The 26,991-nt window shown below is 41.5% G+C and overlaps 1 protein-coding gene across 2 annotated transcripts in view; it reads left to right on the top strand.

Moving 5' to 3' along the window:
- Nucleotides 1–25,585, top strand: part of DUSP10 (dual specificity phosphatase 10) — a 40,065-nt gene extending 14,480 nt beyond the window's left edge. For both annotated transcript variants that reach the window (XM_002760491.8, XM_035280489.3), the window contains exons 3-4: nt 20,873–21,244; nt 24,338–25,585. In XM_002760491.8, coding sequence (XP_002760537.1) covers nt 20,873–21,244; nt 24,338–24,603 — 638 coding nt within the window. In that variant the 3' untranslated portion in view covers nt 24,604–25,585. The remainder of the gene's footprint in view (nt 1–20,872; nt 21,245–24,337) is intronic.
- Nucleotides 25,586–26,991: the final 1,406 nt, after the last annotated feature.

A 26,991-nucleotide genomic window follows, 5' to 3' on the forward strand; every position in this document is an offset into this window, starting at 1 on the left:
CTCCCTCATATTTATATTCAGCCTTCCTTCTTGTGAAGGGAGTATAGTTTGGAGGTTAAGAGCACAGATTCTGGAGCCAGACTGCTGAGTCTGAATTCTGATTTTGCCAATTATTATAATTTTGAAGTTGGACAAATTCAGTTTTCTGTGCCTCTGTTTGCTTGTCTGTAAAATGGGGAGGGTAATGGCTCTTTTCTCATGTCCTCTAAGGCACATGTTACAGATGAATTGAGAATTAGATAATATATGTATAAGTGCTTTAAACAATGACGTGTACTAGCTAACATTTATTAAAAATTTACTGTAATTATAATATGGAATATCTACAATAATAATAGTTCATAATCTGCTTATATTCAAGTGACATTGAGTAGTTTAGATCAGTAAACTGCTTTGATGTCATCACTAGTGGAATATAAGTAGGAGATATTTTTGATGTTTGGTAGATCTTTTTGTTTAAACGTTTGGAAAAACCCAGTGTTCTTGTGGGGTAGATAGATAACTACACACTTTTTTTCCCCTGAATTAGTGCCATGCTGAAAAACTATATGTTATTTCTGCATAAGGAAATCTTATAAACTCTTAGCAGAAACACTTTATGTATCCTCATTGTTAGGATATTAAGAACATTTTAGAAAGAAAATAAAAACACGAATCCCGCCCTAACTGGCCTAGTTTCACTTTTCATGTTCTTTTGGTTCTCTACCCATATATGTGCATGCTCTGCAGACTTTCTCATATAGAAACTGAAATTCAGTTAGTGCTGCAGGTACTTTTGCTTCCTGTGTTGTCATCCTAGATTTTCTTATCTAATGCTGTAACGTGTCTTATTACATTTTACTTACTTGCCTATGAATGTAAATTAAACTTGTTTCCAAGGTTTTGATGTGACAAGAGAAACCTCTTGAGGGAAACCCTTGTTTGGAATTTTCTCCACTGTCCCAACCGATTGCACTCCCCATTGAGAGAAATGGGTACTAGCTGCCATTTTGGGTGATAGTTGCCAGTGTGAGTTTATTTTTCTCCCCATTTCTCTCTCACTTTTTAAATTTCTGCTTTTCTTTCCTGAATAGAAGATCCAACCACCTTTCAGAGTTGTGAGTTTTTAGGGACATCTTTACCGTTGGTCGCAGGTCTTGATACCACTTCTGGATGTGTGTGTTTACTGCAGGTCCTCTAAGGCACACGTTGCAGATCGTGTACTTCTCTGAAAGGCAGAGGGAGGACATGGGGAAGCACCACTCAGCCCTATTAAAAATCAGAAGCTACTGTGGAAGTGAATGATCTGGCAGGGCTAACAACAGCTCCTTGTTTCATAAATATGAGTCACTCCCAGTTTTACACTGTAGATAAAACACTCTGAAAAGGACAATAAAAACTGCAAGAGGAAGACTTACTGAGTCGCTGAGTAGATGTGTTTGTGTCTCCCTCCCTCCCAACTTTTCTAAACCCCAAGGTTTTAGTGCAGTGCTGAAGTATTCTGAGGGCTTAAGCAAACACAGGCAGCAAAAACACATCAGAATGGAAAGATAATTCCCATTAGTTCTTTTTGCCAAATTGAGGTAAAGTGCCCTTTCAATAGGAGAGAATGCTTTGACAGATAATTAGCTTGTCTTCCTTGATAAAATATATGAATTGGATTGAGTTTATTATAATTAATGGTGCATATTATGTAAAAATCTATGTATGTACGCTTATTAGGTGAATCTCTTCATTCCTACCTTGAGGGTGGCTAGAAAGCCCCATTTCGACTCCCGTGAGAATGGAAAGAACTGGATGAAAGCTGTGGCGATGGCATCCGGGAGGCCGCTGTTACAAAGATTGGGAGGAGCTGAATGTGGGGCACCGGTAAAGGCACAGAGATTTCATATTAATATATGCATTTATTAAAGCAAACTTCGAGAACACTTTTAGGCCCGAGAATGAGGTGCTACAAAGTTGCCTAAATAATTACCTTGAAATCAATCTCTTGTCAGTGACATTCTTCTGGCTTCACAACGTGGAGCTTTTTCCAGGGAGTGGAGTGAGTGATTGGCTGGGTGCAGTTAGCTGTTGGCTGGGCTGTGGCTGTGGGAGGTAGTCTGAGAGGGCATGGAGCAGTTGCTCAATGACCCAATGAGTCAAAGCTCCTCTCTGCAGGTTTTCCTCCCCTCTCCTCCTTAACCGTTCTGAGCTCCTTCAGGCATCCCTGTGTATCTGCACACTGCTTCTGCTGTATCTTTCCTCATTCAAGGCTATTGTCATGGCCACTGGATTTGGCTCATGTTAAAACATGTACTGAAATAAAAGAGTGCTCTGTGGTTAATTGATCAGGGAGCCTCTCTTCTCCAAGTTGAAGTGTTTCTTCTCCTAAAAAAAGAGTGGCTATTTGATGTTCCATGGGAGCCAAATGGCTTCCTGGTGTAGTGGCTTATAGCACCTTAGATTTTAGTCATTGGTCACAACCTCTCCACATGCATGCACACACATTCACATGCAAACACATGCACATTTTAGTTAACATTTGTAGAATGGGAACAGTGATGACACTGAGCATTAAGTCATTTAATGGGGATAGCGACCGTATTATTAAATCTGTCTGCAGTGTCCAGGGCAATAGCTTTGCTGCAAGCCAAATGTGGCCATTGAGCACCTGAAATGGGGCCAGGCCAAGTGGAGATGTGCTGTAGATGTGAAATATATATAGATTTCAAAGACTTTATGTAGAAAATAATGTAAAGTATTTCATTAGTATTTGTTTTAATATTGACTCTTTAAATGATTATATTTGGACATGTTAAGAAAAATATAGTAGCAATATTAATTTTACCTGTTTCTTTTTAGTTTCTTGAAAGTAGCTATTAGAAAAAATTGTTGTTATATAGTAGCCTGAATTACATTTCTATCAAATGTTGCTGCTCTCTACGTGGTAATAACAGTATTCTTATCCCCGCATTTTAGATGAGGAAATTGAGGCTGAGAGAGGTTAGGCAAGTTGCCCAGTCACACAGCAGAAGGCCAAACTCAGACCTGCCTGACTCCAGAGCCCATACTCTTTGTCATTAAGAAACTGCTACAGTAGAGAATTTGTCTGGCTTTGTCCTCAGTTCCTGGGAAATAATTTTTAAACCCTTGGAATTCCCTAAGTGATGAGGTGTCTTTTTTATGCATGATAAGCCCCTTGGATCACACCTGAGTTTATGCTAATGAGATGACTCAGGATAAGAATTGTCATCAGAAAGGCATCCACATGATTAGAAGGTGGGGCTTTGCATTAGTTCAGCCTCCTCAGCAGAGGAGAGTGAGACCGAAGATTCAGTTTAACCACAAGGCTGATAATTTTTAATCAAGTATGCCTAAGTAATGGAACCCCAATATAAACTATGGACACCAAAGCTCAGTTAAGCTTCCTAGTTAGTAAACACATTGGTGCGTCAGCAGGGTAATGTGTCCTGATCCCATAGGGAGAAGGCCTAGAAACCCCATATTCAGGACCCTACCAGATATTACCCTCTATGTGTCTTCATCTGGCTCTTCCTGATTTTGTAGCTTTTATAATAAAACTATTGTCATAAGGATAGGGCTTGAGTTCTGTGAGTCATTCTAGTAAATTATCAAACCTGAAGCATTGTAGAAGCCACAAAATTTATAACCAGCTGGTTAGAAGTGTGGGTGGCCGGGGAGCCCCTGAACCTGTGGCTAGCATCTGGAAGTGAGGGCAGTCTTATTTGAGACTGTGGCCTTAACTTGTGGAGTCTGCACTGACTCTGCTTAGTCAGTTGCAGAATTGTATTGCAGTATTGCAAGAATAGATTGCTTTTATTTGGATGTATGTATTAGCAGAACAGCAGCTGAGAGAGCTAAGTGCTGCGGCTTAACTTGCTTATCTCCGTAACACCATTTCCTTGGTGACAGTGGCCATTTGCATTCTAGACTTGGAAAATGACTCAGTCTTTAAGCAACTGCTTCTGACCACTAGGATCAGTCAGGAGGCAGGCAGGCCTCTGAGACCTTCATACTCAAAACCCTTCAGGCTGTAATCTCTGGGGCCTCTATTTCATCACTCAAATAGCATCATGTTAGTGGCGGTGACATACATATGCGTTGGTCCCTTTTTGATGCCAGGGATTCTTAAATACTGGTTTTGGGATTAAAATATTCATGGGAAGCTGACATAGGGTGATACTAAGGGTGAGGAATATTTTTATTTTTATCTTGAGATGGACTCTCGCTCTGTCACCCAGGCTGCACTGCAGTGGCATGATCCTGGCTCACTGCAACCTCTGCCTCTGGGGTTCAAGAGATTCTCCCACCTCAGCCTCCCAAGTAGCTGAGACTACAGGTGTGCACCACCACGCCCAGCTAATGTTTGTGTTTTTAGTAGAGATGAGGTTTCGCCATATTGGTCAGGTTGGTCTTGAACTCCCAACCTCCTGATCTGCCCACCTTGGTCTTCCAAAGTGCTGGGATTACAGGAGTGAGCCACTGCGCCCAGTGGTATTTTGATTTTTTCTTGTGTTTTAAATCATTTGCCTTTTCTGGAATTACACTTCTGTGGTATGTCCTATTACATCTCATAAACAAGGTATTTAGTTCAATTGTTGCTTTTTCTTCTGGGGCTTTTGTTTGGATTTTTAAGCCAAGATCCATGTGTTTTATTTATTTATTTTGGTTTGGTTTCTTCTTCCCTGCTTAAAATAAACACTGCCTCTTGTCTGTGGTCCTGGTAACCATTACTCTTCTGTTTCCTGCTCAGGCCTGGCCCATGTCCTGCAAGGCCCTCTTAGGTCACCAGCTCCTAGAAAGTGACTCCTATGAGTACTTCTTGGGGCCACCCTAGAATGCAGATTTCTAAGAAAAGTCCAAAATAAACTCTGCAGTTATTGGGAGAAAAGTTCACGAGTGAAAATCAGGAATAAAACAAGATTTTGGATGCATACAAGAGGCTTCTTATGAAAATAAATCAATATGACTTGGTTTCTTTCTAACGTGGGCCAGGCCTGGCACTTTTCATCTGCCAAGACACCAGGCCTGCTCTTCAGAGGTCGGTGTTCAGCTTTAAGACTGGGGCTAATTCACATCAGATAAGGTTGAGGCAGTGTTCTCTGCCACCCAGTAACTGTGGAAGTCTCAGTTCCAGTTTCTAAGAGGGGAAGAGCAGATTCATGAGAAATAACTAAAGTTCAGGACATCCGCATTCACTTCTCACACAGTGCCCTGAGCATCTCACCTTCTGGAAGACCAGAGGCTTCAAGGCCCTTTTTCTGCCTTTCAGGAGTGTCATAGTGTGCTATTGCTCTTTGAGAGATCTAGGGCTATAACAGCACCCCTCCCCCTCTTTTTTTTTTTTTTTTTAGAAAAGAAAGAACTCCTGTGTTTGAAGAAATAGTTCTTATGATATGACTGTGTGGTTTCACGTGACCTTAAGGTCAAGTAACTTTCCAAAAGGTGCACAGTTATTAAGAGGGATAAGAGGAACTCCAAATTACTGATTTCAGACCCATTGTTGTATCCCTTCAAACGGAGGCAGAAGAAACAGGGCCACCCGAGGGTGGTGAAGATACTGTTGCGATCATCTGTTACTGCTTAGCACATCTAAGTGGGAGGGCCAGCAAGCTTTGAGAGGGCCCACCTAGATCTTGGCTGTGTACACCCTATACTGAGCACCGTGCCCCCGTCTCATATTTAGTGTTTAATAAACACATATTAAACTGAATTGAGGGCCCTTCCTACTGCACAGTGACATCTCTCAGGGTGAGTGTCTCTCCCGAGCCTTCTTTTCTCCTTCATGGCTGCTTTCCATCCGTCTCCACCATTCACTGCTCATATAGAATGTCCAGGGAGTAGGGGCGAGGAGAGGGAAGAAGGGGTAAGAGGCCACCAAGCATGATTTGCCTTGGATCTCAGCCCTCCCTGGAAAGTGCCCATCTGTCATGTTTAAGAGAGGCCCAGCACTCCTGTAGACTGCCTCTTCCTCATGAGCCTAGTCAGCCCTGGAATGCTGGGATTTCTAAACACTTGAGCTGAATTCACTGGCCATTCCTGCACCTGCCTGTGTGAGTTACAGCCAGATGGCATTGCTCAGCTCAATCCTCAGTGTATTCTGAAAACGTTTCTTCTGCCAGTCCTATCACTGAATTTTCCTAATGTTCCTTCATCCCTTAGATGAAGGAATTTTTGCTCATTAGATTCATCTTTAAGGGCTATTCTTTTCAATTAAATCTCCCAAATCCATAGCATAATGCTGAACAGCACATAACAGATGCTGTACAATCAGCTGGTCCTATCACATCTCATCCCAGTGTTCATTGAATCTAAAAATATTTAATGAGCACTTACTATATACAATTCCGACGCTAACAGTGAATACTTAGAATTTCTATTAATAGCTACAATGTAGTAGCTGATTTAATTCTTGCAATAACTATTGCTTCCTGTTAGTACCATTATTATCTCCGTTTCAGGTTACAAAGAGGATAAACAATTGTGTCAAGATCACACTGGAAAGCTGTGGACACAGTCTGGCCCTAGTGCAGCAAACCATTACACTCAATTTCCTCTAAGACAAAGAACATCTTGACTTTCTTGGAGTTCACATTTTCATAAGAACAATAAACATGGAAGAAAGTAATTTCAGATAGTTGTAAGGGTTCTGAAGACAATGAAACTCTAAAAAGTTCATGATATGATAAAAGAGATTTGGAAGGAGAGCTGTATATTGAATGTCAGGGAAGACTTTTCTGATGACACATCTGGTCTGAGGTCTGAATCACTTACATTAATTTAAAATTTTAATAAAAAATTTATTAAAAATATGTTTTTCTCCTACCATACTTTCAGAACACCTCTGTGGATTTCCTGTCCCCTATACACAGGACAGTTCTCCAGCAGAATGTCCTACAACTTCATTTTGACTCTACCTAGAGTTAGCCTCAGACCCCACAGGCTGAGGGCTCAGTCCTACAAGATTACTCTACCTTCCCCACACTAGTTATACCTCAAGATTTCTGCAGCCCTCTCCCTGGGTCCCATGAATTTTCTAGGACAGTTCACAGAACTCAGGGAAACGGATTTACACATTTATTATAAAAGATATTACAAAGACTATAGATGGACAGTCAGATGAAAGAGATGGATGGGGTTTATGGCGGTTTCATTACACAGGCGTGATTAATTACATCATTGGTCATTGGTGATCAACTCAACCTTCGGTCCCTGTCTCATCCTTGGAGGTTGGGGGATGGGGCTGAATGTCTCAACTCTCTAATTATGCTGTTTTCTTTCTTGTGATCAGCTCCCTTCCTGGAGCTATTTAGGAGTCCCCAGCACTAGCCATCTCATTGGCATTCAAAAAACATTCATAACTTCAGAGATTCCAGGGGTTTTCGAAGCTATGCTATAGGAGGCAGGGGCAGATATCAAATATAAATATTTTTGAATCACAGTATTACAATGAAGAACTACAGGAAGGGAGTTCCCAGAATGGGGAACAGCAAATGCAAAGGCCTGGAAGTGGCAAGCAGACCGCCCGGGTCTTACACGCCCTCTGACAGCTGATCTTGTTCTTGCCATTGTTCATTCATATCTGGTTTATCAAGGCTATATTGAAGTTACGGAACGCCAGAGTTGAGAGAAACTTGAAGATTAGCCTAAGTCCTGATTGTATAGAGGTGGCAGAAGAGGTCACAGAGCTAGAACCCAGTATCTCTTCAGTGTGGAAGGAAGGGCTGCCCTCTGAGTCCTTGATGTCAGGGTTTTTGTTACCCTGTGCAAAGTTAGACATGGCTTCAGGAGAAATGGTCAGAGAGTCTGATGATGCCAGATATGGGGTGCATCCCAGGTCAGTTCTCCATTCCACTTGCCCTGGGTTGAACTGACCATTACTTGGCTGGTCCTCCACTTAGCCTCAAGTCCATGTTGACAGCATGTGATTCCAGCCCACCTCCTCAGAGACAAGCAGTGTTTTTAATGGCTTTATATTCCCCTAATCTCAGAGGATGGTCACCCAGACAGGTACATGCCAGCTTTTGATCCAGTGTAACTTTGTATATCTCTTAGTGCATGGAGACCTCACCTTGCTTCAGGTGGACCTGTCAAAACTCAGCCCTCATGGGGTGAGATGTGATTATTGAACATAGCTGAGTCCACGTTAAAGGACAGCCCATGCCTTTTCTGTCTGGCAGTTGGTTCTTTAATGCTCAGCCTTGCTCATTTTATTTGCCAAATACAGAATCCAGCTCAGGGACTTGAAGTTGTTGCTATGCCTTTCGGGAAGTGAAAACATCAGTTCAGGAAAACAATTCAAACTTTGATGCTGACATTGGATCCTCTCCCCTTAAGCCACAGTTCTTTGACCTCCAGATACTACTGAAATACACAGTTATAAAAGCTATTTGTTCCACATGGGGTTTCATTCAAAGCAAATTAAGATGCAGGTTTTTGGCTGGGCACTTCCACACCTGATTTTAGCAATGGAACCCTATCCAGGCGTTACTTGTGTACCTTTGTCTTGCTTCCTGCTTCCCCCCACTCCTCCTGTCACGGATGTTTCTAGATGACCTTTTGTGAATGTAACTTCCAATGGGAATGTTTCACGGTAGAAATATGCTCTCCCATGAGGCTTGCTCGTGACATTTCGGAAGATTTTTTTTAATTGGACTTTACTTAAATCCCATCGGGAAACATACTTTTGCTGTGAAGTTGTGATGTGTTTAATTTGGGGTCTAAGATAAATGTTGGTCCTCGGGGTGGATCGTTGAGCAAGAGTTTTCCTTTTATGCAGTGGGCTTGTTTAATGAATAGCTTTACTGGGCTTTCCTCTGTTTGTTTGTTTAGCAGTGCTTCATTATTTAAACTTCGGCACTGAAAAGCATGAATGTTTCCCTCTCTTTAGAGAATTAAACAACAATGCAGGATATCTGGTTGAGCTCTTGGGAAAAATACGGCTTTGTGTTTCATAGCACTCTCCTCCTGTTAACATTCCTCTCTCTGCAGCCTCCCAGATGATCTCATGGATTTTTCCCCCTCCTTTAATCTGTCTTGATGGATTAACCAGTATTAAGTTTGAGGCCAGTGAGCAAAAAAGGTGGAGCCCTAACATGGTATAGAGTAGCCTTCCCAATACGCAGAATGCCTCCAGCTGAAGTATTCTTCAGCCTTAAAGGATGCCACACGAAGGTCCTGTGCCAGTGCTGTTCTGAAAGGGGGTATATCTAATGAGGAGGGAAGTGTCTTTGGGAGTGGAGTGGGCATCTGTGCATGCATGCAGCTGGTTCATGGAACTAGGGTTCTGCGAGGCTTACTGGGCTTGCCTTTTACGGGCATGCTGGGTTTTTTTAGCACTCCCCCTTCCACACCCCCCCAACCACTGCCCTGCCACCCCCATTCTGATCTTGGGCCATGTTTGGCCTGGCTTTAAGGTATGGTACCAAGTTGGGTTGACTCTCAGGGGCTTGGTTCTCAGGCAGCCCACAAGTTTTGGTGTGGTTCTTCAAAAGGAAGTATTCTGTTATATTTCTAAAAGTAAGCTACACTGGGAATGACAAGTAGCACCACGTTCCTTTGGGCTGCTTTAACCAAGTGCCATGGACTGGATAGCTTAAACAACAAAAAGTTATTTTCTTTCCGTGCTGGAGGCTGCAAGTTCAAGATCGGGGTGTCAGCATGCTTGGGATCTGGTGAAGCTTTCTTCTCGGTTTGTAGACAGCTGTCTTCTCACTGTGCCCTCAGTGACAGAGAAAGAGAGAGCGCAGCTCTCTTCTTACAAAGGCTCTACTCCCATCACAGGAGCCCCACCCTCATGGACTCACATTGGGGATTAGGTTTCAACATAGTAATTTTTGTGTGTGTTTGAACTTTTGGGGAGAGGGATACAATCAGTCCATAGCAGCAACAAAAAATGCATTCAGAGAATGAAAGGATATGAATTTTGCCCAGGATTTGGAGTGCATGTAAACTGCACCATCTAGTAAGTTAATGTATTCTCTCTCTTTCCCTTTCGCCCTCCCCTCTCTTTTCTTTTCAAACATGTATTGATCACCAGTTGTGGACTTAAGAACACTCAGGAGCTTCCCACTGGACTCAGAATAAAACCTAAGAGCCCCTGTGAGGAGAGTCCCTCCCTTCCTGCCTCCCCTTTCTCTCTTGGTCCTTCTCCTTGGCCCACCTCTTGCCCAGTCATTGTGCCTCCCCACATTTGGCTCCCTTGAGTCACTCAGAGGCCCGCTGAGTTCCCTGCCTTTGTTCCCTCTCCCTCTGTTCTCCTGGATTCCTCTGCCCCTTCCCCAAACCAGTTCCTTCCCATGCCTCAGGGAGGCCTTCGATGAACCCTGGTCTAACTAGTCCCCTCTCCTAGCACCCAGGACCTGGAGAAAGGCTTCCGTTATGACTTATCCTAATTTGTGACTGCCTTCTGGATTCTTGTTTATGATTTGTCATCTGCCTCCCCTGATGCAGTGGGGAGAGGTAGGGAAGGGGCCTCTGCAGCATGTCACTCACCTCCTCAACTCCCGAAATGTTTGGGGAGAGTTTGATCTTACAGACAAGAGATTATAACAGTGAAAAATGTGTGAATGTGACTGGCACATCTGTTAGGAAATCCCAGACTTGATCTGAGTGTTTATGGTGTGCCTTTCTCCCGGGGAACCGGTTGGTGTGTGCTAACATAGGTACAGTCCAGACACGCACAGTTAGAGAAGCGAGAAAGAAAATTGAACTTGCAAGTTTTCAGGAACGGGGGCTGGAACTTGGCTGTCTTTCTGTCAGCCCCTGACCCCCAACCCCCAGACTGGATCTTGGTAGGCACCCTTTTTAGCCATTCACTTGATCGAAGCCCAAAACCCTTTCCTGGAAAGCAAAAATACTCTTAAGTTCTTTAGTTGTCATTTTTGTTAGTGAGAATGGGGGTCCATAGAAGTGGGTAAAGTCCTGATCAAAATAAGACTCCGCAGGCTGGAAGGAGGGTGTGTGGATGGAGGGAGACAGCTGGACCCACCAGAAGCATCTGTTCTGACCCTTCCACTCTAGACTAGGCTTAAGGGAGAACAGAAGGCTTTTCCCTGACCCTCTGGCAGAGGGACTGACTTGAAGTCAACTGTGGCCACACCCTGTCTTCAGGTGGTTCTTACTGAAAGCTTCGTGAGACAGAATGGGGAGTGTGAGCTGAAGATGGGATTATCAGCACTAACAGGGCTTTACTGTGTGTTTGGCCGGCAGAGGTAACTGCTCAATCACTCTTCCCAGCCCACCTTTGACTTTTTAAAAACGGGTCTAACAAATATTCTGTGGATTCGTGTGAAATTCAAGCATCAAAATGTATTCCAGGTAGAACGTCTCTCTTTCATATTTTCTTCCCATCTACTGCTGATGGATTTAAGAGAGACAGAGAAGGTGGAGGGAGAGGGAGAGAGGAGTTGAAGAGGGGAGATGGCAGCGACAGGGAAGAAGAGAGAGAGGGGAGGGGAGGGAGGAGGGATCAGGGTAGAGGAGCAGGAAGGAGAAGAAGAGGTGAGGGAGAGAGGAGAGGAGAAGAGGGGAAAGGGGATAAGTACAGAGAGGGAACCCAAGGCCCTGGTGGGGAAGAAACCAGAGTCTTAGAGTCTCACTGACTTCTGCAAAACCTGAGGGGGTTCCTGGCTCTGAGATCTTAACAGTTCAAATCCTGTTCACATAAAAGTCATCTGCTCATTAAAATAACACAAAAGTGTTTAATTGTTGTCTTTGTGGAAAAGTACATGACCGTCATCAGCTGTGGCTTCTGCCAGTGCTTTCTGTTCTAATGTAAATAAATGAGGTAACAGATTTAAAGATACAGGCTGTATTTACATACTTGTGAGGTATCCTCTCAAAACAATCTGCCTGTGTTATTCAAATACACACAAATTAAACTTGTGGTAGCTCAAACATTGCTTATTCATTAAAGTCTAAAGGGTGGGAGCTGGGCTAGAGAAGAGAACCTCCCTTCAGGGGTTAGGAAGCAGAGTCTGACTTTCCCTTGTGGCTGAAATCCAATCCCTAGCTCTTTTCTATACCGATTCTGTCCTGAGGCAACTTCTGAGCCAGGAGGGTAGGGTGGTGGGAGCAGAGGGGAAATCTTTAAAGCTCTGACAAAAATTTTCCAGGGCCAGCATTTCTTGGAAGGCCTCCAATTAAACTTTATTTTCAATTTTTATTGAATCACAATTCCTCAGTCATTGAATGTTTCTGACTCAGATCACAGTTTTGAGGTAAATATGTGGGCAATAATTTTTTTAAATGCTTCCCATTGAGGGCATGGAAAAGGTTTTATCAAACAAGGAAGGAAACCGTGTATTTGAAAATATAAGAAAAATGATGAGACCCCTCCAATAAACAAGTTAATGATTGAAAAAAGTAGAAGTGTATGGAACCAAAACATCAAGAAAACACATTGCTAATTATACAAAGATTAGGAAGAAGCAAAAGTGACTGTTTTAGCTCTTGGTAAGTGTCATTGTCAAGTATTAGCTTATTTCTAGAATGCTGTATTTTTTTTAATATGCCAAATTATTGGGGTGGGAGGGATGGCACATGATCTGAGAGAAATAATAATCATAACGATTAAAGTGGCTACCTTCTCTGGGTTAAATACACAGGCTTCATTGTCTCACACCAAGAAAATTTAGGACATGGATACATGTGAGGAGTTTAGAAGCAGAGATTTAAAAGGCAAAAGAAAGAAAGACAGGGAAAGGAAAACAGCTCCCTCTCTAGTGAGAGACAGGGGACTTCCGAGAGGAAAAAGACTGGCTGGTGGCGGATGTGCCAGATTTTATAGGCTGGCTTCAGGAGGCTGTGTCTGATTTACATAGGGCTCACAGATTACATAGGGCTTACAGGTGTGACATTTACACAGTACTCTGGGGAGGTTGGCCGCCCCACCCTAATCTTATTATACAAATGAACTATCCCCTTGCCGGGCACCATCTTGTCTGCTTCTTACTGTACACGTGGCTGGCAGAGAAGGGAAGATGGAGCCGCCATGGAGCCGCCATTTTGAACATGTCTAGTCCCAGGTAGTTCTTTCCTGCTGACATCCACCTGTGCAAGCTCCCAGCTTGCTTGTCTATGTCTGCAGCTGAACTTTATAGGCTGCTATTTGTTAGAAAATGATTTGGGGCTGCTTTTCATTCAAAGGAAAACCTTAGAGAAGACTTGTATACCCTCACCATCTGCCTAAGTAATTTCTTCTTAACTGCTGTATCACTGTGATACCAAAGTCATTATACAGAGACAAGGCAAGCAATGTCTATTTCATGTAAGCATCAGTATTCTACATTATTTCGTTTGTCCAGACAATCCAAAGAAAAAGATATTATTAACTCAAAATTCAGGCAAATTCTGACATCAACTCTTCAGAAATTTTTTTTCTCTTAAAACGTTACTAAATGCTACTTGGTTAGATGAACTAAATGAACGTGAACAACCTTTATTATAGGAAGATAGTTTGGGGAGGGCTGTTCTGGAAGTGATTTCAACCTATTATTTGTCACTAGGAAAACAGGAAGATCTTTTTATTTTATTGTTAAGTTTCTGTAAATTATTTCCAAAAAGAGACTGACCACCTATCTCAATACCTCTTTCCCTATAGCTCCTGTTGGTATCCAACGTATCAGCAGTCACCTGTCTTCATGTGACTTGGTGCTAATTCCTATGACAAAGGGATTTAAATAAGACTAGTTTGGCTCTCTCAGAATCTAAATTCCATTAAAGCTTTTAATTTGGATATTCACAAAAAGGAAAATATATTTTTTAAAAATATAAATTAATAGTGCAGTTATAGTCATAGGGTGAGGCTTCATGTATATATATATAATAAGTTGTTGAAACTAAGTTTTTATAGAATGACTCAGAAAAACTGTGAACACCTCAACTTAGTGAGGAAATTGAGGTGTGCAAAAGTTCTGTCTGTGTTTGTGTGATAACTTTTCTATATGTCCATTTCTAAAATTTCTAGAAATACACATATATTTCTAGAAAATTTACCAGAAAAGTATTTTTGGCTATTTGATATGCCTTAAAAATGTCTTTTTTTCTAATGCTCCTAAAACTTGTAGACATAAAGAACAAGGTTTTCAAGGGAGACCACACCAACCACCAGCCCCAGCCCCCGCTCTACATGCCACTTCCTCCGGCAGTGACAGAGCGTAGACTAGGCTAACAGCAGTGAGTACACCCTTAGAGAGCAGAGCCACAGGGGGCTCTCCTCATGGCTCCTGCTTTGTCCTCCCACTCTGGTGATGTCCTTGCATGGGGCTGTCTCTGCAGAATCGTCTCCTTTTCCCCACTGCTCTGAACCAACTGTACCAGCATCGGAGGTTCATCTCTAGCAACACTAACATTGACCACTGTAGTCTCCAGTCATCTTCTCGCATCTGACTACCTCCAGTGCTAGTTAGCTTTGCTGCTCCCTTGACAGTCATTCCAATAGCTGCAGGGTTGGAATGCCTTCTTAAAATACCAGGATGGCTGTTGTACACACAATCTGGTTGAATCATTACGACAGACCTAAGTAGTAGTATCCCATTTTATAGTTATGGAAAGATAGCCCAGAAGACTTCAATAACTGTCAAAAAGTCACACACTTGGCATGTGGCTGATCTACTATTTTAAATCCAAGGCAAAACTCCTTTTTTTTTTTTTTTTTTTGCTGCTTTATGTATTATCCTCTGTCTTTTCTAGAGTTGGCTTTTAAGATATATCTGTAGATAACTTGTGTCTCCTTTACACAGGAAAAACCCCTGAGTGGAGGGACTAAAATATTTGTAGATATATCTTCGGAAAAGGCTTAATAATATAATAAGCCAAAGACTATGGATGGATATTCAGTGAGAGTCAAGATCCCATGATACTCTATGTATATACCTGAGGCTCGATGTATATGTGTGTGCATTTTAAGTTTGCGGTACGTCCTCATTTCTGTCTTTTCACACATTAGGCATTTCACATGTAAGCCAGACCACACTGGTTTGAGGGAAGCGGTCAAATGACATGACCATAAGAAGACTTCTCTGAGTCATAGTCAGCTTCCTAAACCTCTCTCTTCCCTGAGTACGAGAAACGCTTCTTCAGCTCTTGTTTCGTACCTTCCACCTAGTGAGACAGCACTCCCATTCCACTCTCTCTGTCTCTGTTTGATATGGCCTCCCTTCACTCTTCTTGGGAAAGAAATACAAGTTCCCTGGGGCTAATATCATGAGACAATTTAACACTTCCTTGGTATTTAACGGTAGGGTACTTTCAAGTTCACTTGAAAATCATTCCTACTGTAAAATACCCAATCACATCTATTGAGGATAAAGATAAGTCCATAGAAAACAAGAAGTAGAAATAATCTTTGTGGATTGAGCTGGTAACCCCCCCACATGTTTCTCCTGTTAAGATAGGTGATATTCTGCCCTGAAACTTATGAAGTCACTCCAACCCTGTGTTTGAAGATTTGAGCCTTGGAAGCCTGACATCAGCTCCAATTCATCCTGGCTTTGTTCTTCCACAAGATTCTTGTGTTTATAGAATCTTGAGTGGCTCTGATATTCTACTGTTTCCATGGAGTATATCATAGCATTCATCGGTTCTTGGTATACACAAAATAGTATCTATCTTACACCAGTGTTTCTCCCGCTTAAAATAAAACACCTAACTCTCATGTAGCATTTTATCCATGTTGAGAGCTCTGTGAGATAGATATTATTATATACAAGTCACAGATATGTAAACTGAGATGCAGAGACATGAATAACTTGCTCAAGGTTACGAAGTAAGTGAGAGGAGTCAGGATATTTCACTCAAGCAGTCTGGCTCCAGTCTGTGATTTTAACCACTATCATCAAGGTACTGTTTTACTTTTAAAGACTAGTTACTCAGTAAATAAAAGTAGGCAACAGAGAGGGGTGATCAATATGTTCATAGCAAACTGTCTAGAGTCCAGTTTTAGCCCCTCCCCCTGGTCTTTGGACATTACTTCTATTTCCCGACCTTCAATGAGTGTATTGCTTAAATTTCTGGAAACAGCTCACTTTCTAGCTTAGGGTAAGACAACAAAGTGCTGTACACCTTTAGAATACAAAAATCTCTTGCTTATAGATTTTGCATTTGGATGTGGTTCCTTTAACTCACCACCCAGTGCATTGCTTCTGAATCACATTACAGAGGACTCTTGTTTCCAGGACTGCAGTAGCCAAAACAGCAACAGGAGCTGAAATGCATCTGTAAAGAGAGGTTTCCCACTAAAACTAGAATCCATTGCTTCGGTAGGACTGTCACTGAACTGACCTTCTGTTAGAAGAAACTGGCGGGCAATATTTTCATATATATTTCTTTAGGGGTGACAGGTATTCTTTGTTGTTGCCATTTGGAATACTCATTTTGGCAGAGAACCTACTGTTGAGATAAGTTTTGAAAATGTTTGCTGTCCCCCAAACCTCTCCACCCCACCTCACCACCCCCCAACATTGTTGCTCATGCCTAGAAAATATTTGCGCTGATAACTGCAGGCTGTTTGTTGTGCACATAGGGAAGTTATAGCCACCTTGGTAGAAATTCGAGAGAGGGAAGGAGGAGAGAAGAACAGTTTTATTTTCAAAATCCAATCCAGTGGAAAAACCAGAAATCCAAAAACATACAGTCCTCCTATTAGGAAAGCTAGTACCAACAAAGTAAAATCAGATATATTTGTTTAGGAAAAATAGGGAGTGGTTGCTTTCTTTATGTTAAAAGTATGTATGCAAACTTTAAAACTGCTCCGATACCTTTGTTCCTAATTCTTTTTTGTTAAATAAAATTTTAAAAGTAAAAACTCAGAAACATTAGCCTACTTATGTAGAGTCTTTATATTAAGCAGATTTTTAAAATATATATCTTTAAAATGGTAGTTTACCAAAGTGCTGAAAAGGAAAAGCACTTATAATGTGCTGGATATTGTCTTAAAGTACTTTATACTTATTGAGCACTTTGGATATTGTCTTAAAGTACTTTATATATATTAAGCACTTTAATCATGACAACAGTGCTGTGAGGCAGGCACTATTATTATTCCTGTTTTATATACAGGGAAACTGAGGAACAGACAGGTGAGAAACCTGCCCAGGGTCTCATAGCTAGTGTTTGGCTGTGCTGGGGATTCAGACCCAGGAAGTCCAGCCTCAATACCCCTGCTGTGAATTCCTGCACTGCCCTTAGGGCTCTCATGGACTGTATGTGTGCATAGATCAGTTGGAGTTTAGGACAAAGGTGATGATATTGGGGGTAATAAGACATTATATATCGAACACCTGGTTTTGTATCAAAACCTTTGCATAGGTTCCCTGAACTATGACCCTGATGGGTAGATGATATTACATCCACTTAATAGATTGGTAAACTGAGGCTTAATGAGAGAACCTGACTTGCACCAGATCTCACAGCTGTTTGGAGGCAGAATCGTAACTGCAGCTCGGTGGGTTTGCCTCTAACCTTTGCTCTTCACCTCCATACAACACTGCTCCTGCTTTGTTTGTTAATTCTCATATTCTAATATTCTTGTATAATAATAACAAGTGTAGAATCATCAAGGTTTCTCATTAAGTGATCAGTCACTTTGGCCTCTGGCGGTGTTTGATGGGGTAGGGTCAGGGGAAAGTAACTGGAAAAGAAAAACTGGATTCGCCTTACTCTTCCCCTCCCCTCCAGCTTTCAATTTCAACCCTTCCCCAAGAGAAGAAAACAGTCCTTCCTGCAGACCTCTCTAGAAAAAGCCACCACTGTGAGCTTCCACTGGTTTGCTTTGCTCTAAGCACCATCCACAGAGAGCGTTTTTAACTGCCATACTCTGTGCATAAGCCCGATGGAGAACTGATGGCCAAGCTGATCAGCAGGCAGCCAGTTGAACAGGAGACTGTTTCTTCAGACCCCTCAAGGAGAATTTCCTTGTTCATCTCACGTTTAAATTGTAATATCTCCCTTTCTATCTACGCCTCCCACCTCCAAATATTACATGAACAGAGTTCCTACATGGCTTAAACATACAATACACACATACTTTTGCACATAAGCACACTCTGTGATTTGGAGTATTCTGTGTGTCTGTCTCAAATTCCCTCCTCCCCTTGCTCCCCCATGGGTTTTTTCCCCCATTAGGCAAATGGAAGGCCCATGCCACCTGTTAGCATTACATCATTGGCTCCCCAGAACACAGTTGCACCAAAGGCCTTAAACAAAGTACTTCTTCTTGTATTGTTTGCACTCAAAGAGCTGATATCATGCCAACTGATGTCATTGTATGTCTTTGTGTAACTGCTATGGCAACTGGGCAGGTGGGGAGCCTCCAGCTGATGTCATTGAGAAAGGAGGTGTAGAGGCAGAATTTTAAAAAGCTGGATGCTGCTTTTTTCTGTGTGTGGGGTTTTCTAGCATGCAGTTTTTTGTTTTTTAACTAGCTGCTTTTAAGACAAATTATAGCTGAGTGCCCTAAATAAGAACAGAGAGGTTTCCCCACTTTTAGAGACTTCTTTTGAATTTGTTTTATTGTTCTTTCCTCTCATCTTATATGGAAAAATGTAACAACTGCCTTTTTTTTTTTGGAAGAAAAAAGTGAATTAGGTTCCCATCACAAAATGTGTGTGGAATTTGGATTTTTGTGGAGCAAAGCTGAGCAGATTTTAAAATGGCTCCAGAATCCCTTTAGTGGAGGCTGTGACAACAACGGGTAGTTTTTATCTTACTTATTTTTTAAGTCTTCACTGGTGAAGTTTTTCTGTTTTCTATATTTCTTTTCTTTCTACTTAAAAATTATCTCTTATGGTTTAAACTTTATGATCCTAATTGCCTAGCAGAATAAACTATCACGTAAGGGCAGAGGTTAATTCTAGAAATCAATTAAAATTAGTATGGAGCTCTTGTTTTTCTTTTCAAAAAGCTGAGGGAGGTTTTGAGTTTTTACTGTCGATGAGTAAAGTGAACATTGTATTGCCCTTTGAGTTCTCTTTGGATCCTAACCATACCTTAAGGAGAATATGATTTCTCTTTTACACACCAGCTCGGGGTCCATTGGCTGTGAACAGTCATGAGACTCAGTCTAGGTTATGGTCTGGAGTTTCCCACTGTGGTTTGCCAACGATGAGACTTGAAATGGAGAAGAACATATGCTCGGCTCAGAAGCAAGTGGACACATAGACTTCCTGTCCTTATTGCAACATAACCGCCCCCTGCTCCTGCTTTGGGTTTTCTGCCTTATCTCCTGGAACTATCAAGGCAGCCACAAGCCGTCTGTCTTTGAGAATAGATGTTATGTTCTGGTGGCTTTCAGCTAATAGGAGTTTTCCGACTTCCCCCTCTTTTCAAAGGGAAAGCAAGAGTGTATCTAGCTAGTTCTGTTTGGTTAGAATTAGAGCTCAGTTGGCACTAATGCCAGTCAGATTTTATAGCACTTACATGTATATTATGTAAGTTGAGCTTTGTAATAATCCTTTGGGTTTATCTGTGCATGCTATTGTGTGTAAAAACATTAGCAGAAAATTTAAACAATAAATTCCCTAACTTAAACAAGTATTCTTTTTTTTGTACAGTCCTTCAGCTTTTGGTGAATGTTTTTTACTTAGCTTTTTAAACATTTAATATTAAACCAAAATATTTATTTTCACATCCTTTTGGCAATTACTCTTTTAATGGCGACATTATACTCCATGGAACGAATGCAGTAACTTTTCCTTTGTTTTCTTCTTCTTTTAATTTACTTTTATGTTTTACTTGGCCTTTGGTTTTTATAAAACAGATAATACTGTAGTGAACATCTCTGTGATCTAGCTAACTCTCTTTGATTAGATGATCTCCCTAAGATCCATTCCCAAAAGTGAGATCATACTTGTTCAGGGGAAGGTTTGCATTTTAAAAATGGAGGAACAAGCACGGTATATAAGCTTTTTATGCTAGACCCATAACTCTTGGGAGGCAGAGCAGAGCCGTAAGCTCAAAAGTATGCATTTGCAGACCCATGAGAGGTTTCTTGATGGGTTTATGTGCTCACGAGCCTTGGAAAGTCGAGTAATAAGGAACCACGCTGCTCTCACATTCTGTCCTAGTGAAAGTCAGGGTTGAATTTCAAATATCAAAAAAGATTAAAAGAGCAATCACCCCATCCTGGCTTATCTTTTCCAAGTACTTCGCTGCTGCCTTCACCTGTAGGCAATCGTATAAATAATATAAATTAAAATAGTGAATACCTGCTGAGCTCTACTGTGTGCCAGGAAATGTGTGAAATATTTTAACACGTATTCATTTATCTGAGGCTCACAATCACACTTAAAGGGAGTCGCCATCACCCTCAGTTTACAGATGGTGGAACTGAAGCACAGGGATAAACACACTTGTTTAAGTCATAGTGTCAGGAAATGATGGTACCCAGATTATAATCAAGGTAACCTGTCTCTTCCAGTGTTCCTGCTTGTAACCACTTTGCTGTATTGGGAACAAACATGGGCCTCTGGGTGAGGTGAGCTATGAAGGGTACAAGACATGCTCTGATGGTGCCGAGAATCCACTTAGGGAGGTCATCTGTGCCTTTCTTGGCTCCCAAAGTGCAAGGTTCTATGTAGGCCACTGAACATATGGCTCTTTGAGGCAGGTCACATTTGCAGCTGAGGAAATTGCCTGATACTGCATGGAACTCTGAGGGAACATGCCCCCATTTGTAGAAAGAGCACATTTCCAAAGTGCTGTATGCAGTGATATTCCCCAAAGCGTGGATTGGGTCTCTAAATGGACTTTTATTTTTTGTTTTGGTGTTATATATATGTATGTATTTAAAATAGCATTACCTACAAGCAAACTCACTCTAATGGGGAGGCGGCATTTTCTGCCAGCTCTGAAATCTCAGTCACTCTCGCCTTCTGTGTTTGTGTTCCAGGTGGACTTAGTAGTTTTAAGCAGAACCATGAAAACCTCTGTGACAACTCCCTCCAGCTCCAAGAGTGCCGGGAGGTGGGGGGCGGCGCATCTGCGGCCTCGAGCTTGCTACCTCAGCCCATCCCCACCACCCCTGACATCGAGAACGCTGAGCTCACCCCCATCTTGCCCTTCCTGTTCCTTGGCAATGAGCAGGATGCTCAGGACCTGGACACCATGCAGCGGCTGAACATCGGCTACGTCATCAACGTCACCACTCACCTTCCCCTCTACCACTATGAGAAAGGCCTTTTCAGCTACAAGCGGCTGCCGGCCACCGACAGCAACAAGCAGAACCTGCGGCAGTACTTTGAAGAGGCTTTTGAGTTCATTGGTAACTATCTCCCGCAGGGAATTTTTATCCTCTGCCTTCCTTTCCCCTCTGGCTCTTGCTTTGATATCAAGTTCAAGGTTTATTCCTGTGTTGCAAAAAAAAAAAAAAAAAAAAAACTGCTCTGGAGTTTCTGGGAGCTCTGCTACCTGAAACCACCTAAGCTTCTCCTAAGTCATTGCCCGTCAGGTGTGTCCAAGCCATTAGGATGAATCTAAAAGAACAGTAATTGAATTTGTTGGGATCTGTTCAACTAGAAACCATCATCCCTCAGGTTCTCAGTGAACTAGCGGTAGGGGTTAGCATTTATGTGCTCTATAACCAGAAGAATGGATGGAAAGGGAGGAATTGGAGGCCAGAGCTGCTGCTGCCGCTATTTGATCTGCTAGCACCCTTCAGCACCGTGGAATCAACATCCTGTGAATATGACATCCCTTCCAAACACACCCATGCCCGCCTATCACGCTGCTAAGCCTTATTCATCCAGCATAAGAGGAGACAGTACTAGCTTTTCTTTGACAGTCTGCCCCAAACTCACTGAAGTAGGAAAGATCAGGTTGTGTAACCGAAGTAGCTTCCAAGGAGGAAGTTTTAGCAACCACAGGCTTTAATCCCCAGAAGGAAGCAGCTAGCAGCCTCATCCCAATCTTAACTTCTGCAACTTCTACAGCTCCAAACTGCTTTAAGACTCAAACATCATTTTGGAAACACCTGCAATATAGCAAAACTCAACATTTGTTTAGTTTTAAGTAACTTCGACTCGTATCACCGTAAAGGGGTGGCCTAGCACTTTTCCTAAATATTACCGCAGGTTGTTACCATTCGAAGAATCGAGTTAAGTGGAGTGGGGTGTTCCCTTGTTCGAGAAAAAAAAAAAAACCAGCCTCAGGTTTAACTGCCACTGGGGTCTGGTGGATATACTGCAGTGTTGTATCTCCAGTCATTTTGCCAAGCTGTTTTCCTTGCTAATTAATTATGCTATCAGCTCAGGACTGCGGCATACTGAGTCTGAAAGGACATTCAGAGTGATCACTGAACTTAGAGCCTAAGTAAAGTGACTTCTCCACGGTCATAGGAATTCTAGTGTCCAAGAAGGGACCAGAATCCAGGGTTTTTGACTTCCAAGCCTGAGGCTTTTCACAACACACTAGGGTGATGTTTATGATACCCTATTCAGTTCTTCCCAACTGGCAACACTTGAGGATGCAGAGATACTGTAGATTCTTTATTAATAAAATCTGAGCCAAACCTGGAGCACTGAGGAAGAAAAATTTCTCAACAAGCAGATGAGGAACTTCTGGTTGATACATGATGTTATGACTGAGATTCCATCTGACTTAATTCCATTTGGAGGAAGTTAGGAAATTGTTTCTATTTAATGAGTAGGGTAAGATATACTTGTTCTAAGAGGATTTCAACCAAAGCGCTCACATTCATTATAGATTACTCACGCTCACCTGTGCCCCCGCCTCCTTTTTTTTTTTTTTTTTTGAAGGAAAACAAAACCAGTAACATAGCATTTAGCCTGAAGAACAATTCCGAATCACAACCTGCACGGGCACAATTTTATTTTCATTGTTATATTATTAGGTAAACTGAAATCTCACAGTCTTGCTTTAGGAAAAACACAGCAGGTTTTATAAACATAATAACTTTCACTGAGAGTCTAATATAAACGAAGCAGCATCTAAGTTTAGTGTTTATGCCAGTTTATGAATTCCTGAATCAAGTGTGTGTAGTGGAACCGTGGTCTAGCTGGGCACTTAGAAGCTCATTCTCTTACCACCATGATTTCTAGTCTTGACTTGGAACTAAATATTGTGTGCTGAGGGGAAGCAGTGGAAAAAGAGAGATGCTTTCCTTGAAATACTGTTGACTATGAGACGTAAACCTCATCTGTAAATTGAGATACAAAGTTACATCAGTTTTTTTTTCTTTTTCTTGGTCCACTAAAAGTAGTTTGGTCCAGAAGCAGTTTAGGTGAAATGACTACTCTCTCTACCCCTTCTCCTTCCCTTCCTGTTTATCTAATTGGTGTTCCTTCACGGAAGCTTTCTTAGGGATGCGTTACAGTCTAGAAATGTCATTAATAGTCTGTTCAGTCAGTGCCCTCACGCTGTTCTCCTGAGTCTTTAATATATCTGAAAGCTTAGCAAGTCTCTCTCTGTAAATTGTTCTGGATTTTGAGCCATTGATGGAATTCCTCCATCTTCTGCATTATTGCCATCTTGGAATGTCATACATGGATGCAAAGGGGGTTGAACACTTGAGAGGTAACACCCTGGGCCTGTATAGTGCTGGTCTTTAGTTAACTTTGCAACAACTGGATTTTCTGGGGAGAAGCTGAATATAGTGTCTTTCTAGTTTAGCTTTATTCCTTTAACCTTAATCAGGGTTTAGTATGACTAAAACTCTTATCCATTTAATGCCCGTTCCTGTACAGAGCAAATCTATAGAATAACAAAAGTGTTTTTTTCTCTATCACTGGTGAGAGAGTTGTTGTTATGAGCACTAGGTAACAACCGACAATTGGAATTAACATTCTGAATCCAAAGAGGAGCTGTTATGTATATATAATATTTATATGTTTATATAATATATTTATATAAATATATATTTATATACATACACACACGCATATATACATACATATGTTTGTGTGTGTGTATGTGTGTTTGTGTGTATAATTTTCCCCTCCCTCTCTGCTTTTCCTGCATTTTTTTTCAGTAGTGTGATTCCAGAGAAAAGGAGAACATGACATTTGAGAGAGGTTCAGTGACTGTTGTTATAGGTCCGGCTTTAGGCCACCGCTGTCACCTGTGAAGCAAACTGTTCCTACGACAATTATTTCATTGAATCCTCTCTTCAAGTGTAGATGTGTAGCTTCTTGTTCATGCTGATATCAACTTTTGCCAGTTCTGGAAGTTGTGACGTGAATATACATAATGAACTTGTAGATCATACTTGGCTTTAAAACTGTTTGAATTCATTGTTTCTCGACAAAAGAAAGTATTGCAAAGTTGAGATAAAAGATTCTCCCTCCATGCCCCTCTCTTTTGTCTTCTCTTCATCTCTTGTCTTTCTGCCCTTTTCCAGAGGAAGCTCAGCAGTGTGGGAAGGGGCTTCTCATCCACTGCCAGGCTGGGGTGTCCCGCTCCGCCACCATCGTCATTGCTTACTTGATGAAGCACACTCGGATGACCATGACTGATGCTTATAAATTTGTCAAAGGCAAACGACCAATTATCTCCCCAAACCTTAACTTCATGGGGCAGTTGCTGGAGTTCGAGGAAGACCTAAACAATGGTGTGACACCGAGAATCCTTACACCAAAGCTGATGGGCGTGGAGACGGTTGTGTGACGATGGTCTGGATGGAAAGGATTCCTGCTCTCCATTAGGAGACGACGAGGAAGGAGGATGGATTCTGGTTTTTTTCTTTTTCTTTTTTTTTTTAGTTGGGAGTAAAGTTTGTGAATGGAAACAAACTTGTTTAAACACTTTATTTTTAACAAGTGTGAGAAGACTATAACTTTTGATGCCACTGAGATTCACCTCCCGTGAACTGACAAATTAGGGAGAGTAAAGAAGTAATTTTTTTAAGCCAACAATAAAAATGTAATACAACTCGTTTCTCCCCCTTTTCCTTTTAAGCTATTTGTAGAGTTTATGACTAAGTAGTCTGTGCAGGTTCATAGACTGAAAATACTACACACTTTAAACCAATTTAAAAGAACCAAAACTAAATAGAAAAGACATTGAATCACCAAGGCCTGGGGTCCTCCTGGGCTGTCCACATAGAAAACAAAAACCTACCAAACCAGGCCCTGTTGTGCTCACTGGTGCAAAGAGAGAATCAGGGCAGCTTAAGTGGTCTAAGAATCCTTCAGGCATTCTTTAAAGAGACAAAGGATATCTTTGATTTTGTGTGTTTCATGCTCTGGATTTTTTTTTTTCCTTCTCTGGGTTTAAGAGATTTTTTTTTTTAAATAGTAAGGAACTGACCATTATACCGTATGCCCTCACTGGCTTCTTGTGCAATAATATGATGTTTTAAGTGTGCAAACAAGTTAGAGCTGGCAGCTGAATGATAGACAAATATTGCAAATTTGCCAGCTTGGAGATAGAAAGGAATTCAACAATATATCAGTTACTTTCCTTCCCACCTTTTTCCGTTTTTTTTTTGATTTGATTCTGGTTACAGTGCCATAAACCTTGTTACATATGTATATCCGAATGTAAGAAAAAGAGAAAAAATTATTTAAAAATATTTTTCGCAAAAAAAACCTTGTTGTGTTTCTGTTGATTGTGTAAAAATTTATTTTCATTATATAAATGAAACTGGTTTGGGGTGTGTCTTTTTTCCCCCGTCTTTTACCTTAACTCAGGTTCAAGCCTTTCTTAGCTCTGGTAACTTGCATATATAACAAAGTTGAAATAAAACACAGATTTTTATATAGGGAAAGAGAGATGAGAAAGACAACGTATCTAGTCCTCTCAGTGTGAAGCAGAGAGAATTAGCAAGGAAGTGAAAGAGCTCCAGTACTGATCTACCCAGTCACTATTCCCTCTATTCTCACAATGGTGCCATCCTCCTCTGCAAATATAATTCCTCTCACATTGGGGAAGCTTTGTGTAAAGTGAACCTAAGGGGATCCCATCTGCCTTTGCACCTTGGTGACCAAATCACTGCCAGATTGATTGGTGAGAATTCAGTGATCTCTCCAGTGGCTACTAGATCAATATTTATGACAATCTTTCATTTAGGGATCTTGACCCCTCCATTGTCACTTGCTCATTTGACATCTTTGGTGACATTAACATGTAATGCATTGCAGCAAACTGCTGTTGCCTACTCTTTTCCCAGAGAACTGAAACCCAGCTTTGGACATATGTACAGCTTCCTTATAACACTGGGTTAATGCATAGCTGGGGTCCCAATTCACTGTGATGGAGGGTTGGGGGTATGGGAAGAACATAATGCAAATATTTTCTATGTTTAATTAAAATAGAAGTGTAGTGGGACTTGGCCATAAGGAAGATTTATGGCAAAGTGAAATTTGCCTGGGGTGAATAAAAGAGTTGGCGAATCTAGCATGTTGCAGTCTATGTGATGGCATTTGACACAAATAATTTTTTGTATGTTGGCTTGAAAATGTTAAAATATTTTTGACATCTTTTAAAAAGTGGCTTTTCTACCAAAAATAATTTTGATTTTGATTTTATAGAAAAGTGGAAACTGAATTGAACAGCAATTAACAGAGCTGTTTTGGATAATAATGCAAAGTATTAATCAGGTGAAAAGTAAATCTCTGCTTTGTATTTTCTACTCTTCAGACAATTTCCTTGATGCTAGAGTTTGTTCAAGGAGTCAGGTTGGTATATAATTCGTGATTTAAAATACATGGTACTTTATCAGACATTTTTGTTATTTTAAGTCTAAATGTTAAATTTCTGATAGCGTGTAAGGTATATTGCTGCCCTCTCTCTCTTCCTTCTTTCCTTCTGCTTTTTCTGTGTTCTCCCTCCCTTCCTCCCTTCCTCCCTCCCTCTCCTCCTCCCTCCCTCCCTCCTTTCCTTCCTCCCTCCCTTTCTTCCTCCCTCCCTCCTTTCCTTCCTCCCTCCCTTCCTCCCTTCCTCCCTCCCCTCCTCCCTCCCTCCCTCCTTTCCTTCCTCCCTCCCCTCCTCCCTCCCTCCCCTCCTCCCTCCCTCCCTCCCTTTCTTCCTTTGCTTCCTCCCCTTCTATCCTTC

The sequence above is a fragment of the Callithrix jacchus genome, chromosome 19 (assembly GCF_049354715.1).
Source record: "Callithrix jacchus isolate 240 chromosome 19, calJac240_pri, whole genome shotgun sequence".
In the NCBI taxonomy this organism is placed as follows: domain Eukaryota; kingdom Metazoa; phylum Chordata; class Mammalia; order Primates; family Cebidae; genus Callithrix; species Callithrix jacchus.